Source organism: Chrysemys picta, chromosome 2 (assembly GCF_011386835.1).
Source record: "Chrysemys picta bellii isolate R12L10 chromosome 2, ASM1138683v2, whole genome shotgun sequence".
Classification (NCBI taxonomy): Eukaryota; Metazoa; Chordata; order Testudines; family Emydidae; genus Chrysemys; species Chrysemys picta.
Window position 1 is genome coordinate 121,591,921 of NC_088792.1, and position 16,728 is coordinate 121,608,648.

At 43.5% G+C, this 16,728-nt stretch overlaps 1 protein-coding gene across 3 annotated transcripts in view; it reads right to left on the minus strand.

The window, feature by feature from the left end:
- GABBR2 (gamma-aminobutyric acid type B receptor subunit 2) overlaps positions 1-16,728 on the minus strand; it is an 877,787-nt gene that overhangs the window by 42,085 nt on the left and 818,974 nt on the right. For all 3 annotated transcript variants that reach the window (XM_065584143.1, XM_065584144.1, XM_065584145.1), the window contains exons 15-16: positions 8,344-8,568; positions 2,836-3,018 (exon numbers count right to left, since the gene is read on the minus strand). In XM_065584143.1, the coding sequence (XP_065440215.1) occupies positions 2,836-3,018; positions 8,344-8,568 (408 nt within the window). The remainder of the gene's footprint in view (positions 1-2,835; positions 3,019-8,343; positions 8,569-16,728) is intronic.

Genomic DNA, 16,728 nt, shown 5'->3' on the forward strand with positions numbered 1-16,728 from the left:
AAACAAGCTGCTTTGTCATTTAGTACTTTTCATTTTAGTTAAGCAAATTTTATTTCACATGACATTGCCGTCTTGCTGAATAAGAGAGCGAGTCCCTTGGACACTGGCATGCCTTGCATGGAAACCTCTTAATTTCATTCACTGCACACACATTACAGATGTAACTTAGAGAATTTTTCACTTGACCAGGTGGCTACTACATTGATTTCCACAGCAACCTGCACGCAGCCCTTTGTAGGAATTCTGTTATTTTTAAATTTGACCTTGTCTGAGTCAGTGCATCAGTAATGCACAGAAAGATTCAGTCATTTAGCAGATTCAGTAATCAAACAATATATGAAATGTCAAAATATTTGATAACATGATGTAAAGAGAAAGCTTTTAAACAAGAGATTGATATAATCAAGTGTATGTTGTGCAGGAGTTAAGACTAGGTGATCATAATGGTGCCTCTGGCTTTCAGAGTTATGGGAGGGATTCTCTGTGCTGCTCCTGACCCTGTATGCCACTGAGCCAGCATATGGGACCCTAAAGGCACCACAAGGAGCTCGGAGAGAATTCCCCAGTGTAGGTCCTACGCACAAGATGTGTGTTGGGATGGAATGAGGCATGTTAGGAGAAGCTGAGTGATCTCTATAGTGTACATTGCTATACCAATTGTGATCTCTATAGTGTACATTGCTATACCAATTGTGGACACTGCAGGGTGCACAGCCACTCAGACAGCCCAGGCAGGAAATGCCGCAGCTTAGGTCAGCCCTGGCCTATTTTAAGTTGTGCTGGAAGCAACACTGGCCCCTAACCAGCCAGAATCCTGAGAGTGCAAATGTGACCCCTTTCTCCCTGAGCTGCTTTTGTGTCCTGTCACACACACACACCCTATGCATAACATTTTCTTATAACAATAACAAAGTAGCACTGACATAAGTAACTCATTTGTTTAGTTTTGGCAATTAAAAAGGAAACTTACCCAAATTGTGGCATCATGGATGTGACTATGTGACTATGAAGTCAAGACTGCAGGAAGCATTTCCTTCTTTTAAATGAGACAAGCTGGGTGAGATAATATCTCTTATTGGACCAACTTCTGTTGGTGAAAGAGACAAACTTTTGAGCTTACACAGGATCTGAAGAAGAGCTCTGTGTATGCTCAAATGCTTGTCTCTTTCACGAAGAGAAGTTGGTCCAATAAAAGATATTAGCTCACCCACCTTGCTTCTCTAATATCCTGGGACAAACAACATTCTTTTAAATGGTATCTTCACTCCCTTTTAACCTTCTCAGAGAAACTCCTTTTATGAGGACGTTTTTCTATAATTCAGCTCAGAGGTGTCATTTTTGGAAGGTTTCAAGACAATCAAGCTCATGACAGAGTTGAGAAAGTTCCATGCTTTCTGTGATTTGAAAATTATTTTCTAACTTTTTAGATTCTTCATAACTCAAACTGACCAACCTGCCAGTCAGCAGGTGGCCATTCAGCTGCTGTTTTTGGTTGGCACTGCCCTTGGTACCAGCCTCCAGGCAAGGGGAAAAACATCTTGAACTCTTTGAAAGCATCCTTCAGACTGTAGGGAGAGAGAATCAAAGACCTCACCCCAGCAACATGCCTGGAAGATCAAGAGAGAGAACACTGGCCTGCTGCACTTGCACCATAAAGGACTGTACAGAAAAGAAGAATGACCTCCCCGAGGGCTAAATTGTGCTAATAGGTACAGTCCTGAGTAGGGAGTGGAGCAGGGTCTGGATTGTAATTACTCCTGGTACTTACAAGGGGCTCCTTGTACCACTCTCTTTACACAATTCTAGGGACAATCTGTCCCCAGAATTTGATCTGGTTCTATAACTGAGACCATAATAATGAATTAAGGTGTTCATTTAACTTTATATTGCTTCTTTATAAATCTCAGATCTGGAAACACGATGAAAGTAAGCTGTAGAGGTAGTCACAGGCTTTAATAGAATGAGCCCCGAGTTCTTCTGACACTGGAACTCTTGATTGCTCTTGGCAGGTTTTGGTATCTAGTTTAATCCATTTAGACAAAGTCTGAACAGAAAGAACTTCTACTCTTGGACCTCTCTACAAATGCTATGAAGAACCGGTATGATTTCCAACATAGTTTGTTTCTATTCTGGTAATAGCGAATTTTATACTATGGTAGTGCCCTGAAGTGCCAACCAAGATCAGAGTTCCATTTTGCTAGGTACTGTACAGACAGAGGCACAGAGAGGTGAAGTGACATGCTCAAGGTCATACAGCAATTAAGCAGCAGAAATGGGAACAGAATCCAGATCTCCTGATTCACAGCATTGTACCTTATCCACTAGAACACTCTGCTACCTCAAAATTGGGGTATTGGACCAACTCAGTAAAAGTGGAAGTATTATTGGGATGCTGCAAGGTACAATAAAAAATGTCAATATACCATACCTACTCTTTGAGTCCCATGGTGGTCATGATATAAGATTTGCACTTTTACAACTACACCTGTACAACTAGAGGTGTTTAGTCTGTCTACAGGTAGCATAGAGAGTTCATGTACCTGTTGGGAATTCTCAGAAACGAGGGAAGTTTCACATAAAGCTGATAAAGGTATCATCTGTGATGAGATGAAGTGTCTCATCTCTATTAGTTTATAAGTATGACAATACTTATGATTTTAATTTTTTCCCACTTGCTAACCAACTTTCTTTCTTTAGAAACACAGGCTAAAATTATGAGGTTTTGGTTGAAAAAAATGAGTAAGGTTAAGCTTTGTATGGCTTTACAACTATGCAAATAACGTATTTCATCCACAGGACAGATTTATCTGGTTTAGTCTATACAGTAAATGATACCTCTGTGATTTTCATTCTCAAGCGGTGGTTTTCTGACTGCAGTCCTTCTAGCCGAGATGTACTGGCTTGATTGACACTGGTGACTGATGTTGATGTTTTTGAGTCTTCCTTCTTTTGATTTTGAGTGAATTGGAAACGTCTGTTCTGAGTGGCCGCATCAGGATTTGTCCTCAGTGTGATTAACTGAAAGGTTTAAAAGCTGTGAGAAATTCTGCAGAGGATTTTATTTTTATATCAGTTTCTTCTGGCCCCCCAAATAAAAATAATAGAAGGTACACTTTACTTTCCACATGGAGGACAATTTCTCTGTGATCATGAAGACTGTTGAGCTATAATAACCTTGCAAGATGAACTGTTCCATTTTTTCCAATTATTGGGAAATGTTTCTTAAAGTTCCAGTTAAATATATTATTTTTAAAATTTATTGCATCATCCCTTGTTAGTTCTTTCCTTTCATTGATATTGTCATCCTTCAAAGGGAAACATTCAACTTAAAAATCACACTTCTGTCTGAAAATTTCTTACACCCTATAGTTACAAGGAATGCGGTGAGCAGAGAGATAGAATGAGAAAGAGAGGTACCGACAAAGGGATCACAGGGATTTTAGACTGGGTGGGAGTTCAGCAGCAGGGGAGGAGGAGTAGGCAGCCATTAGTAGACTAAAATAAAGAATAGCCATTCAGATAAATTAAATACACCACATTTTTTAAAAAAAGGTTAAGCTCAAACTTAAAGATAAAGATAAACCCTAGTACAACCTAGTAGACAGTGACAGAGAAAAAAACCCCACTTGAAGGTGGAAGGCCAGCAGCAGTTTAACAAGGGTGGTGGCTATCCAGTTTACTTCAGAGAGTGCAAACTGTATGACCATTTGCCAAGTGACATATGTATAAACCCACTTTGAGCCTCTCATGGCCCTCAAGCACAGTGCAGCCTCTTAAGGCCAAAGCTGACGAACCGGTGAGGCCTACAGAGATAGCGAATTATTTGAAGAGATGGCATATCAGGACATGGTAGTACTGTTCCACCACAGAGCTGGCTCCCCACATCCTCCAGTTAGGGAAGTTGGTTTCATGAGCCGAAGGAATGGAGGGAAAAATGCCTCTCTTTGGGACTCCACTTCCGATAGAGGTGGGAAGAGGCTGATCAGGCACTGAAGTGATCATTCCAGAAGATGGGGTTATAAATGAGAGATGCAGACAGGCTATGGTAATAGGCTACATTTGAAGGTTGTAATTAAGTTAAGCTATTAATGACTATTGTATCCCGTTTTTATAGTTATATTCCCAGACAAAAAACTGCATTAAGATGGAGTTAAGGTAGAGTCTGAGTAACTTTTTCATCGAGCAGAAAAAAAATATCACAAAGTTTGGAAGTTTGAAGTGAACTAAATTCAAATTGGAAATAATACAAAAAAAGAGTAATTAATTATCAGATCAGCTGACCAAGGAATGTGGTGAATTCTGCATCACTCGGGAGTCTTTAAATCAAGATTTGGACGTCATGCTACAAAGCCGTGTTCCACTTCATCCATATGTTGTTAGATTAGATGCAAAAATCAGTAGGTGAAATCTATGGCGGTGTTACACAAGATGCCAGACTAAAGTATCACAATGGTCCCCTCCAGCCATAAAATTTAACCAATCCTCTGTTGCGCTGCACTTGTACAGTCATTTTCAACCGTCCAAAGTTGGTGTCAAATGCTACTGAATTAGAAAGATAGAGTTTTACATCAACTTTGTACTCACTTTGCACTGGTGTAAAATATTAGGATGCATAAGAAATTGGATTAAAAATACCATGGAAAATGTTTTAATACCATTATACCAATCAATGCTATGCTCTCATACGGAATGCTATGCTCATTTCTGATCACCCCATCTCAAAAAGGCTATAGCAGAAGAAGAGGGCTTCAGAAAGGGGTGATAAAAATCAACAGGCATGGGAAGATTTCTATATGAAGAGAAACTAAAATGATTAGGATTGTTTACTTTAGAAAGGAGATGAATAAGTGGGGACATGTTAAAGGTATACATTGCAAGAAAAAAGGGACTTTAAAGGCAGCAGATTAAAAACTTCTAATAGGAACAATTTTTGACCCAATGCATATTTAACCTATGGAGCTCATTTCCATGAGATATTAATGGGGCTAACAATGTAATTCTATTAAGGATGATTGGACTTTTATATGGATAAGAAGATCTTCCAAAGTTAGGTAGGCAACAATATATTGGATATGAATCTGCATACAATGGGGTATAAGGCAACCTCTAGGTGAAGAAAAGTTAGGACTAAACTGCTCTCTGATCTAGTTATTCCGTTATGAGCTTTCTTGCACTTTCTTCTGAAGCATCTTGTGCTGGCAACAGGTTACTCAACTAGATGGACCACTGGGCTGAGCTAATATGGTAATTGCTATGTCCTATATCCTGAGCTAAGATAGTTGAACTGAAAGAAAGTAAAGAGAAAATGTTTTTTCTCTTTGTTCAGTTGTTTACTTTGTGTATTTGACAGTCATCTGTGTAGAGTCACTGTTTCTCCTGGGCAGTCAGTTACTCCCTTCCAGAAATCACTCTTACAGCTATCAACATAATGACTTTTTAAAATAAGAATTAATTTTTCAAAAATAAATAAATTAAAAAGCCACTTTCAGAGAGACCATCTTTACCTGGTATGCCATAAAGCTGGAATTTTAAAAAGTCATTTAAAAAAAAGTCAAGTGGTCAATGTCCCTTTAATTAATGCTCAGTTAAGAAAGGTTGTGGTACCCCCATCTACAGGTGCCACAACTTGCCAAAGCAGCATGCAGTATCAATAAAGCCTCTCTAGTCATACAAGTAACTATCCTGTAATTATATTCTAGAACTGATTTGACAGATTTATTATTAATTATTATAATTATAATTATAATTTTATTTAATATTTATATTCAGGGTAGAACAAAAAGGCCACAACCAGGTTGGGCCCCATTTTACTAGGCACAGTGCAAACACTGTAAACAATAGTCCTTGCCCCCAAAGAGCTTAGAGTCTAAAAGACAAGACATAACAGGGGGCGGAGACAAACAAGTGGGCTAGGATGGAGGGAAGGGGAAGCAGGACAACAAACCTAAGATGGTATGCGCAGTTTTTAGCCCTTCAGGAGGAGTGATCACAGCACTCCCCCTGACTAGCCATGATCGGGCTTCAGTATTCTGTATGCATCAGGGCAGAGAGTTCTGAGGAGGGATGTGAAAAAGGGCAATTTGGTGGCTTTATGGATTTTCCCTGGGCGATTGGCAATAAGATAATAGATTGATGGTGTGGGGTTGAGATTTTTTTATGCTCGGAGACATCAGTGCATATTTGCATTGTGAGTGGAAGGAACCTGAGGAGAGTGAGAAGCTGAGGAGAAGAAGAAGAGCAGGGGTGAGTCAGCCTAAGAAATGGGAAGGGATGGGAGGGGAGGGGAGGGCAGGGCAGGGCAGGGCAGGGGTTAGATGAAAGCTGGGAAGCAGTCTCAGTGTCTGTGATAGGGGAGAGGGAGGAGAGTGTGATGGAGAGGTGTGATAGGGATGGTCTTGTCAGATTTTGTCAAGTTGTTTTCCTTTGAAGAAATCAAGAAGATCCTATGGGGAGATATGCATTCATATTCAATTTGTCATTCACCAGTTCTCCTAAATCTCTTGCTTTATGATTGTGTTTATGAATAGGCTCTCTTAACTTATGGCTATGTTGTAAGTAATTCTTCTGTAGGATCCAGTATAAAAAAGTTGGACTATACAGCCCTGGAGACTGAATTACTCTAACCGCAGAACGCATAAAGCACTACTGGTCAGCTAATGTGACATTCCATCCACTTGTCTCAACCCTTACCTTCAGGAACCACATTTAGAGGAGATTTAGTAGTTCAGTTCCTGCTCCCATTTGTAGTTGGTCTATCTGCTGAAAATGCCAATCACTGCCAGATGTGTTGGCACTTTTGTGGTGTGGACACCTGTTCACTAAGAACTGCTTTTTCTTCTGGCTAGGAACAGATGCCACAAACTTACTTTACATAAGCCACTAAAGAATTGTTGACATTTGGTCGTTATTAACCTTAGTTGGATTGGACCTGGTGACCTAGAGGTGAAACGCTCCCAGTCTCTGAGGCATCCAGTCTCCAACTAACTATATGAAAGTCATCCAGGCTATACATTTAATTCATGTTTATTTTACTTCAAAATATCAAGTAGATTTCCAAAAAATGAGGTCTTTACTAAGTCAAATTCCCATAGGAATCAATTTCCCTTTGACTCAGATTCTGTTGGACTCACCTTGACTAGCACCTCATTTCACAAGTGAATGGGACTATTTGTGGAGTGACATCAGACTCTGGCTCTTTGTGAATACATTCTGATTCATTCCACCAGTGCATAATATAAATATACAAGAGGAGCTCAAAGATAATAAAAGGCAATTAAATCTTGTGTTTCAGGGCACATCTACATGGGTCAGGAAAGAATTCCTCTCTCCTTCTATCATCGAATTGCACAGTTGGTGAGATGGATTAGGCTTTTTTGGGAGGGCCCCCCTTGGACGCATCAGATATTGGCCACTAATGTAGGCAGCATCCCAGACTTGATGGACCAATAGTCTGCTATTATATTACAAATCCTGTGTTCGTAGGAGATTCGATTATGTGGCAACCATTCCTGCTGTGTCTGAGTGCTTCACAGTCCTTAACATATTTATCCTCACAATACCCCTCTAATGTAGCCCAACACTCTTATGGCTGTTTTACAGATAAGGAACCAAGGCATAGAGGGTATGTCTACACAGCCCGTGGCAGTGAACCTCCCAGGCTGGGTCGACAGATTTGGGCTTGCAGGGCTCAGGCTACTGCACTAAAAGTAGCTGTGTAGGTGAGGTGGCTCAGGCTGGAGCTCAGGCTCTGGAAGCCTAAGGAGAGCAGTGGACTCTGCAGCCCAAGCTCCAGCCTGAGCCAGAACTTCAAAGCACTGTCTACACATCTATGTTTAGCATGGCAGCACAAACCCCGTGAGGCTGAGTCTGTTGACCTGAGCTGCTGTGGGCTGTGTAAACATACCTAGAGAGATGGAGTAACTTGCCTTAGGTCACATAGCATGTCTGAGGCACAGCAGAAAATTGAACCCAGGTCTTCTAAGCCTATGAATAGCACCCTTCCTCTCTTGCATTCCTTAAAAGAAGGAACCAGAGACCTATTCAAATTATAGATGCAAATCATTGTTTCCCGCAGACTTAGTGAGATAGTGAGATGTATGCATTAGAAATGTATGTATTCAAGTTCTTGCACCTTTTGCTTTATGTATTCATCTTTTTCCAAAATCTCATGGAAGTTCACCCCCTCTCCCACTAGGGCTCAGAGACAATTTAATGCATAACAGATTGGCTTGATTTAGAAATCTCACATATTCCTCTTGCTTGTAGGTGTAATGAAATTAATATAGAATTATCATACAAAAATCAAGTAACAATGTAAGTACTAGCATAAATGAATTCACCTACCTTAGGTACAAAAACAAGGCAGAGTGTAATGGTACTGCAGAATATAATGACTAAAGCAACAATGCAGAACTGAACATTGGGTTGATCCCGAGTGAGGAATGAAACTGCAGCTCCAATAATACACATGATCCCCACATTGTATACGCTCATCCCGATGTATTTGCTGTCATTCAAAGCAGGAATGCTGACATTTCGAGTCTCCCATGCTAAGAAACAACCAAATAACTGAAATAGCAAAAAAAAAAAAACAAAAAAGAAAAAAAAAGAAAAGAAAAAGAAAAAAAGGTCACTGTTATAACACAATACCACTAGTTTACATGAATCAAAAGAGTAGTTTTTATTACAAGCTGTTATATATTTGGTATGATATTTCTCTATGAGCAATTTATAGATTGTTGACAGATCGATACAGCATTAAGAACCAGAGATATGAATGTGCACAGCACACGATATCTAATTCAAAATACACTAACTTCCATCAGTAACTACAAAAATTAGATTGATACTGCTAATCCTACTCTCAAGAGATAAAAGTGAAAACTATATTAGCAATCAGAAGAGATGGCATAGAACTTCCCCAAAGCTCAGGGTTGTTTGAATCTAGGTCCATCTTTAGCCATCAGTAAAGAAATATCATTACTGCTTTCATTCAAGGATTTCATTAAAACCCAAATAGGGGAGGCCCAATTCATAGGCTTTTTTTCAGCAATGACTGAGAGTTCTAGTCAATCCAAGTCAATCATTCACCGATTATCACCTTCATTAGTAAACAGCAGTGCTGAGAAACATTCTGTGATATCATTCAGACCTGTCCAGCAGCACACCAGCTGCTAGGACAACAAATGTGATTTATTTTATTGCAGGAGGAGTTGATAGTGACCATTATATTTAGGTGGCCTAACACCTAGTATAAACGATTCTTGTGACCTTTTTTGACAAGCTCTAACACCTCCACTGTTTACAACAGGCCTTTGAAATTCAGTAGAGGGAATGCCTTTAGGCTTCAGCAGTGGTTCTCAACCTTTCCTGACTACTGTACCCCTTTCAGGAGTCTGATTTGTCCTGTGTACCCCAAGTTTCACCTTGCTTAAAAACTACTTGCTTACAAAATCAGACACAAAAATACAAAAGTGTCACAGCCCACTATTACTGAAAAATTGCTGACTTTTCTCATTTTGTCCATGTGAAATTTTAGTCTGTACTGACTTTGCTAGTGCTTTTTATGTAGCCTGTTGTAAAACTAGGCAAATATCTAGATGAACTGATGTACCTCCTGAAAGACCTCTGCCTACCGCCAGGGGTATGTGTACCCCTGGTTGAGAACCACTTGGTTAGAGAAGCACCTTTTCTTTGAAATTCCATTAAGGTTTGGCTGAGATATAAACTGCTGAAAATCACCACTTCTCTCCTCTCATTTGCATTCCTCAGGAAAATTTTGGCAACCTGACAGAACAATAACTGAATGTGAACATTCCAAATGGCTGGGCTCAGGCTATTGCCTAAGCAGTAGCAGCCGGAGGAGGACCCGTTACCCTCTGAGGAACCCTGGGGACCAGACAGCCTTTCTGGGACTGGGGAAACTGGTTCAGACTCCCCATGGCACATGTCCCCCATGTTCCAGCCCACCCCAGACAGACCAAGTTTCCCAGTATGCCAGGGAGACTCCCGTTTGCAACCAAAAACTCCCCATTCCCAATTTAATGTCATTTCCTGCATAAAAACAACATTCCCCAGAATATGTGTCAGCCACACATGCACATCAGCCTTTGTTTGGAGAAACTCTGGCCAGAGCCGTCCCTTGGGTAGACCGAATCAGGGCAACCGCTCCAGGCCCCACGCTTTGGGAGGCCCGGTGGGCTGGTACGATTAGCTGGTGTGGTCGGTCCTAGAAGAGACGAATCCATCACTTCTGCACTGGGCCCCACGCTTTGGGGATCCCCGCGGGCTGGTGCAATTGGTCAGCGCAGTCAGTCCCAGAAGAGACATATCTGTCACTTCCGCCCCAGACCCCGCACCCACTAAGGACGGCCCTGACATATGGCAGATGCACAACATGCTGGGTAATGTAGCTGACCTTTGCTCTCCTTTTGGTTCAACCAATGGGAGTTCAGAAAGGGCAGAGTTGGAAGGGCTTGGTGACCAATGGCACAGGGATGGAAGCTTTGAAGAACAGGGCTGCTGTGGTGGTGTGGAGCCGTGGCAGTGTGAAGTGGAGTCAGGTAAGGGGGCGGTGGCAGTATGTCAGGGAGAGGGCAGTCATGCCCCATTCTCCCCCAGGCCCTGACCACTGCAGGGAGCAGATAGATGGGGAGTTCAGAGCGGGGAACACAGCTCCACTCACTCTGGGACTCAATAGAGTGGGGCTGAGGGTGGGGAGGGGTTAATGCCCCTTTCTCCCCAGGCCTTTAAGTGCAACAAGAGAGGTATCAGGGGAATATTCCCTCCTCCTTTGGGACTTGGTGCAGCCAGGAAGGGGTAGACCTGTGCACTTCTATTCTGCTGAAAGCACCAGGCCAAGAGTGAATGTCTTGTCTTCACTTCCCTGGGTGTAAATGCAGCCCTGCCTCCCAGAACGTAGCCTACAGCTGAGCTTGGGATAGCCCTCCTGGGGCAGGGTCCACACTGGGGGTGGGGCTGCAACTCTGCTTGCTTTGTTGTGTGTCCTACAGGGTAGGGTTACCATACATCCGGATTTTCCCGGACATGTCCGGCTTTTTGGTCCTCAAATCCCCGTCTGGGGGGAAATTCCAAAAAGCCGGACATGTCCGGGAAAATAGGGAGGGGTCGCGGGGCTTGGATCCAGGCTGGAGCCGCTGGGGCCAGAGCCGGAGCCGCTGGGGCCAACGGTGCTTGGCCGCCGGCCAGCGCCGCTCAGCCGGGGCCGGGGCCAGTGCTGGGGCCGGTGCCAGATCGGGGTCCGATCCGAGCTGGAGTCGCTGGGGCTGGAGCCACTCGGCCAGTGCCCTGGGGCCGGAGCCGCTCAGCTGGGGCCGGTGCCCATGCCCCGGTGCCCGAGCCGAGCTGGAGCCACTCGGCCGGAAACAGGGCCAGTGCCCCGGGGCCTGAGCCGAGCCGGGCTGGAGCCGCCAGGGCCGGTGCCGCTTGGCCGGGGCCAGCGTCCATGCCCTGGGGCCCGAGCCGAGCTGGAGCCGCCGGGGCCAGAACCGCTCGGCCGGGGGGCCGGACTGGGCCACGCCTCCCCCAGCCTCAGCCCACCTCCTGCCTGCCTGTTTCAGGCTTCCCACAAACATTTGATTCGCAGAAAGCAGGGGAGGGGGAGGAGCAGGGGGGGCAGAGCGTTCAGGGGAGGGTGTGGAGTTGGGGCGGGGAATTTGGAAAAGGGGTGGAGTTGGGGTGGTGCCGGGACGGGGAAGGGTCTGGGAAGGGGGCGGGGTTGGGGGTGGGGGCGAGGCCCCTTGGAGTGTCCTCTTTTTGTTATTTTAAAATATGGTAACCCTACTACAGGCTGGAGGCATTGGATGGGCTGGAAAAGGCTAAGGAGACTGGATGGGAGTATTAGTGAGTTGGCAAGGGGATGGCAGTGGTGGTGTGTTAGTAGGGCTAGCAGTGGAGGTGTTGTGGGGCTGGAGGCAGGGCAGTGAGGTTAGCAGTGGGGGTGTTGGGAGGGCATCAGGGGTGTTGGACGTTGGGGTCTAAAGGAGTGGGATGTTTCCTGAAACGAATTTGAAAATGTTGATCAGTATGCCTTTCGGGGAACCACATGGGGAAGGGGGGGAAGGGAGAAGAGATAGAGAGAGAGAGAAGGTTGCTTTCCCCTCAGCCAAATGCACAGTACCAGTAGATCATTCCCCCCAGGACTGCAGCCTTCTCCTGTTGCTAGCTAATCTAGCTAGTCTGGTAGCTCAAGTAGTAGTAGTCTGTGCTGCAATGTCCCTGATGATGATGATGATGATGATGATGATGATAGGACATGGAGGGTGGAGGCTTACAGTTACAGTTCTGACCATGCAATTAAAAAGTGTCTCATAATGCATATGCATAAGGGAGCCGAATGAAGGTTGCAGAGACAACCTTAATACAAAGGTTGCTTACCTGTATCCAGTTCTTCAAAATGGATTCTGCATATTCATACCATTGGATATGTGCTGATGGTGTCATTGAATGGTGCAATCTTCTACTAGCAGTGCCTAGTCAAACACTCGCATGCCCCTTTCTGTCCCTACCCTCAGCCTCCGAGCATTATGCTGAGGACGAGGCTATAACAGGGAGGGAGGCAGCAGTTACCGCCTCAGTTCCTTCCACTACTAATGCTGAGCCAGTAGAAAACAGGACCCCGCAAAACAGAGGAAGGAGGGCAGGGCATGTGAACATGCAGAATCCATTTCAAATAATCTCAGTTACAGGTAAGTAACATTAATTTCTTCTTTGACCCTCTTCTCTGCATAGTCCCACTCCTGGTATAGTTTAGTCCATAATACACATTTTAAATAGGATGGTGGGTATGGAGTCCTAACTAAACAAGGACTGAAGCACAGATCTACCAACTGTGCATCTGACCATATATAACAGATAATGTTTAATGAATATGTGTTTTGACTCCACATGGCTGCTGTACAAATTTCTAGTAGTGGAACATGTCTCATACGTGCCACCAATGCTGCCATCACCCTAGTGGAGTGTGCTTAGAGCTGAAGAATGGGAGATCATGATGCACTCTTATAACTTTCTATTATACACTGTCTGACCCATCTTGATAATGTTTGTGCTGATGCAAGATTTCCTTTATCATTACCAGCATATGAAACAAGCAATTTATGCAAAGACCTAAAGTCCTTTTTCCTATTGAAACAGAATGATAAAACTCTTTTTGCATCCAAACAATCAGGGCTGGTGCAACACATTAGGCGACCCAGGCGGTTGCCTAGGGCGCTACAATTTGGAGGGCGGCGACCGCGGCAGTATTTCGGCGGCGGGACCTTCCGCTGCCTAGGGCAGCAGAAAAGCTGGCAGTGCTCCTGCAAACAATGCAGCTTTGATTTGCCCTTACTCAAATGAGGTCTGGGAAAAAACACTGGTAGACTAATGGACTGACTGACTGACATGGAACTCAAGTGATTTTTTGGTATAAATCTAGGATGTGGATGAAGAAATACATTGTATTTATAAAAGGTCATAAATAGAGTGTCAGCCATTAAGGCATGAAGTTTACTAATCTTCCAAGCTGATATTATTGCTATAATAAAAGCAGCCTTAATTGATAGATGAAATAAGGAACATGAAAATAAGGGCTCAAAGGGTGGAGACATAAGCTGTGATTGCATTAAGTCCAATGGTGCAATAGAATCTCTTACCGGGGGTACAAATTTAGTAATCCTTTAAAAAACTTAACAACATTATGTGAAAATACTGATTTGAATATGAGAAGCTGCTGTTGCAGCTAAATATAGCTTTAAGTATGCTTTAAATATAACAATTACTCTAATATAGTTTGAATAGGGGCTGACACAGGATTTATACCCCTATCACATAGCAATGGCAAAAATCTTTTCCATTTTAACTTATAATATTTTCCAGTTGATTTCCTTATAGCATTAAGTAGAACATGTAGAATATCTGTAGACAAAGACTTCTCCAACTCTGCTAGAAGCCTATTGCCCATGCTGTCAGATGCAGAGATGACAGGGTCTCGATGGTACACTTTTCCTTGTTGTTGTGTCAGAGGGTCTGTCAATGCTAGTAAGCATCTATCTTCCCTTGGAATGAAGAACAAGTATGTGTACCACTGTTGTCTTGGCCATGCTAGGGTGATCAGTATCAACTGGGATTAATCCTGTCTGATTTTTTTCAACCACCTTCAACATTAGAGAAGAAGGCAGGCAAGCATACACTAGCTCTGTCTCCCAAATGAAGAGGAAACACATCTGCTGTTAGACACTGAGTATCTATTCCTGTCCTCTATCAAAAATATTGGCATCTCATGTTGAACTTTGTAGCACGAAAATCTATCTTTGGAGTACCCCAAAGAGCAAAGATGTCTCAGATCACCGAGTCTTTCAAGGACCATTCATGAATCTGAGTAGATTCCCTGCTCAGTTGGTCTGCTAACTGGTGGACCCCTTATTATGATCCTGTGTCCCCCATGCCTGTCCTTGTTTATTCATTTGTTGTCCCTTGAATTTCGTTGAACCCATAGTCTGAGGGAGGGGCCTTCCTGTGTTTTGGCCTTCCTTGGATTCAATTGGTGATCTGCTAACTGGGTAAGGGATCTTGCAAGATGCAGAGCTACTGGATACACCTCGTGGAGTATACACCCATCACAAAGTTGTATTGCCTCCTTGCAAAGCTGTGATGGTCAGGCTCCTCTCTGTTTGTTTACATAGGTCATTACGGTCATATTGTCTGTGGCCAGTTGAACCACTGACCCTTGTATCTGGGGAAGAAAATATATGAATGCCAACCAAATTATCCTTAACTTGAGCATGTTGATATGAAGATGACCTTCCTGTTGACAACAGAACCCCTTGTTACAAACTTGACGAGCTGTGCCCTGCAGCGTATTTTCGAGGCATCTGTAGATGGAGCGGGAGTGATGAAAAACACCCCTCTCAGAACATTTCCCTGGTCCATCAACCATCAGAGGGATCTTTGGATTTCTGCTAGGATGGTAAGTATCCGATCCATACTGTCTACTACAGATCTGAAGTTTTTTAACAACCAACGTTGCAGTGGTATCATACTTAGTCTCGCATAAGGTGTGACATATGTAGTTAACATCAGTAGACACATTAATGATAGAAAGAACTTTACTTTCTGAGATGGACTCTTCAGTAGAGATTTAGAAAAGAGTGCCTATGAATAGGATTTTCTATGATGGAGTCAGAAAGGATTTCTTTTAATTTATTAAGAAACTCAAACTTTGGAATACAGAGCATGTGAAATTTATGATTTCTTCTAGCTCGCCCTCTGAGGCTGCTTTTAGGAGTCAGTGGTCTATATATGGAAAGACAAAATCCCTTGTCTCTTGTGAAATGCTGCTACTATGGACAAACATTTGGTAAAGAGATGGGATCCTGAGGAAAGGCCAAAGGGGAGGACGCTGAACTGAAAATGGTCCTACCCTATGGCGAAATGAAGGTACTTCCTGTGTGATGGTCTTATTGAAATATGAAAAGAAGCTTCTTTGAGATGGAGAGCAGTAAACCAATCTAGATAAGACAGGGAAGGAATAATGGAAACAGAAGTCAACATTCTGAAATGCAGCCATCAAAAATACTTTTTAGTTTCCTTAGATCCAAGATGGGATGAAATCCTCCATTTTATTTTGGAAATGGGAAATAGCAGGAATAGAATCCTTTATTCCTGAAATGTATTGGAACCTCCTCTATTGCTTCCTTTGTTTACAGAAAATTTATTTCCTTTCTTAACACTGAGTCATGAGAAGGGTACCTGAAAGAGGAGGGTGTGGGAAGTTGGTTTGGGTGAGAGTGTTGAACTGGATGGAGAAACTGTTCTTTATAATGCCCAGAACCCATCTCTCTGTGATGATATTTAGCTAATTGCTCTAACATTGGCTTAAACTGTCTCCAGTTGTAAGGGAAATAGAAGCCAAGATTGGTTTGCTGCCTTGAATACCACCCCAAACCTGCATCTAACAGCAGACAAAGAATTGGTGGCAGACAAATTCTTCTGCTTCATTCTGGCTTTAAATGGTCATCTCTTATATGATTGAGAAGTAGCAAATTGTTAATGCTGTTGCTGTTGGTAGTGATGTCTACCTTTGTTGAAATAAGAAGAAGGTAGGTATTTAGCTATTCACATGTTTAGAGAGGAAGAAGAGATTAGCTTCCTTACTAGGGAATCTAATCTTTTCCCTTCTCTATTGCTAGGAGTAGAATGTACCTCCTGATCTTGATCTTTGCACCGTTGCTGCCACTACTAGAGAATTTGATGAAGGATTGATACCAGTCAGCTCTGTGTTCTTGGGGAACCAGGGCGGAGTATCCAGCCTGTCTGAGGCCTTGGCTACACTCGCAGATTCACAGCACTGCCGCGGCAGCGCTGTGAAGCGCGAGTGTAGTCGCGCCGCCAGCGCTGCGAGAGCTCTCTCGCACTGCTGCAAGTACTCCACCTCTCCGAGGGGAATAGCTTGCAGCGCTGCGAGCGAGTGTGCAGCGCTGCAGGTGCTGATTACACTGGTGCTTTACAGTGCTGCACTCGCTGCGCTCGGGGGGGTGTTTTTTCACACCCCTGAGCGCAGCAAGTGCAGCGCTGTGAATTGCCAGTGTAGCCAAGGCCTCACTCATGAAAGATACCCACCTCCACCAGCCTCTGCTTAAACCAAAACCCATCAGAGAAAAGACTTGTAGAGAGCAATGAAGGGCGGATCGGAGACATACCTAAACCCCTCCTGACAAGGGTGACAAG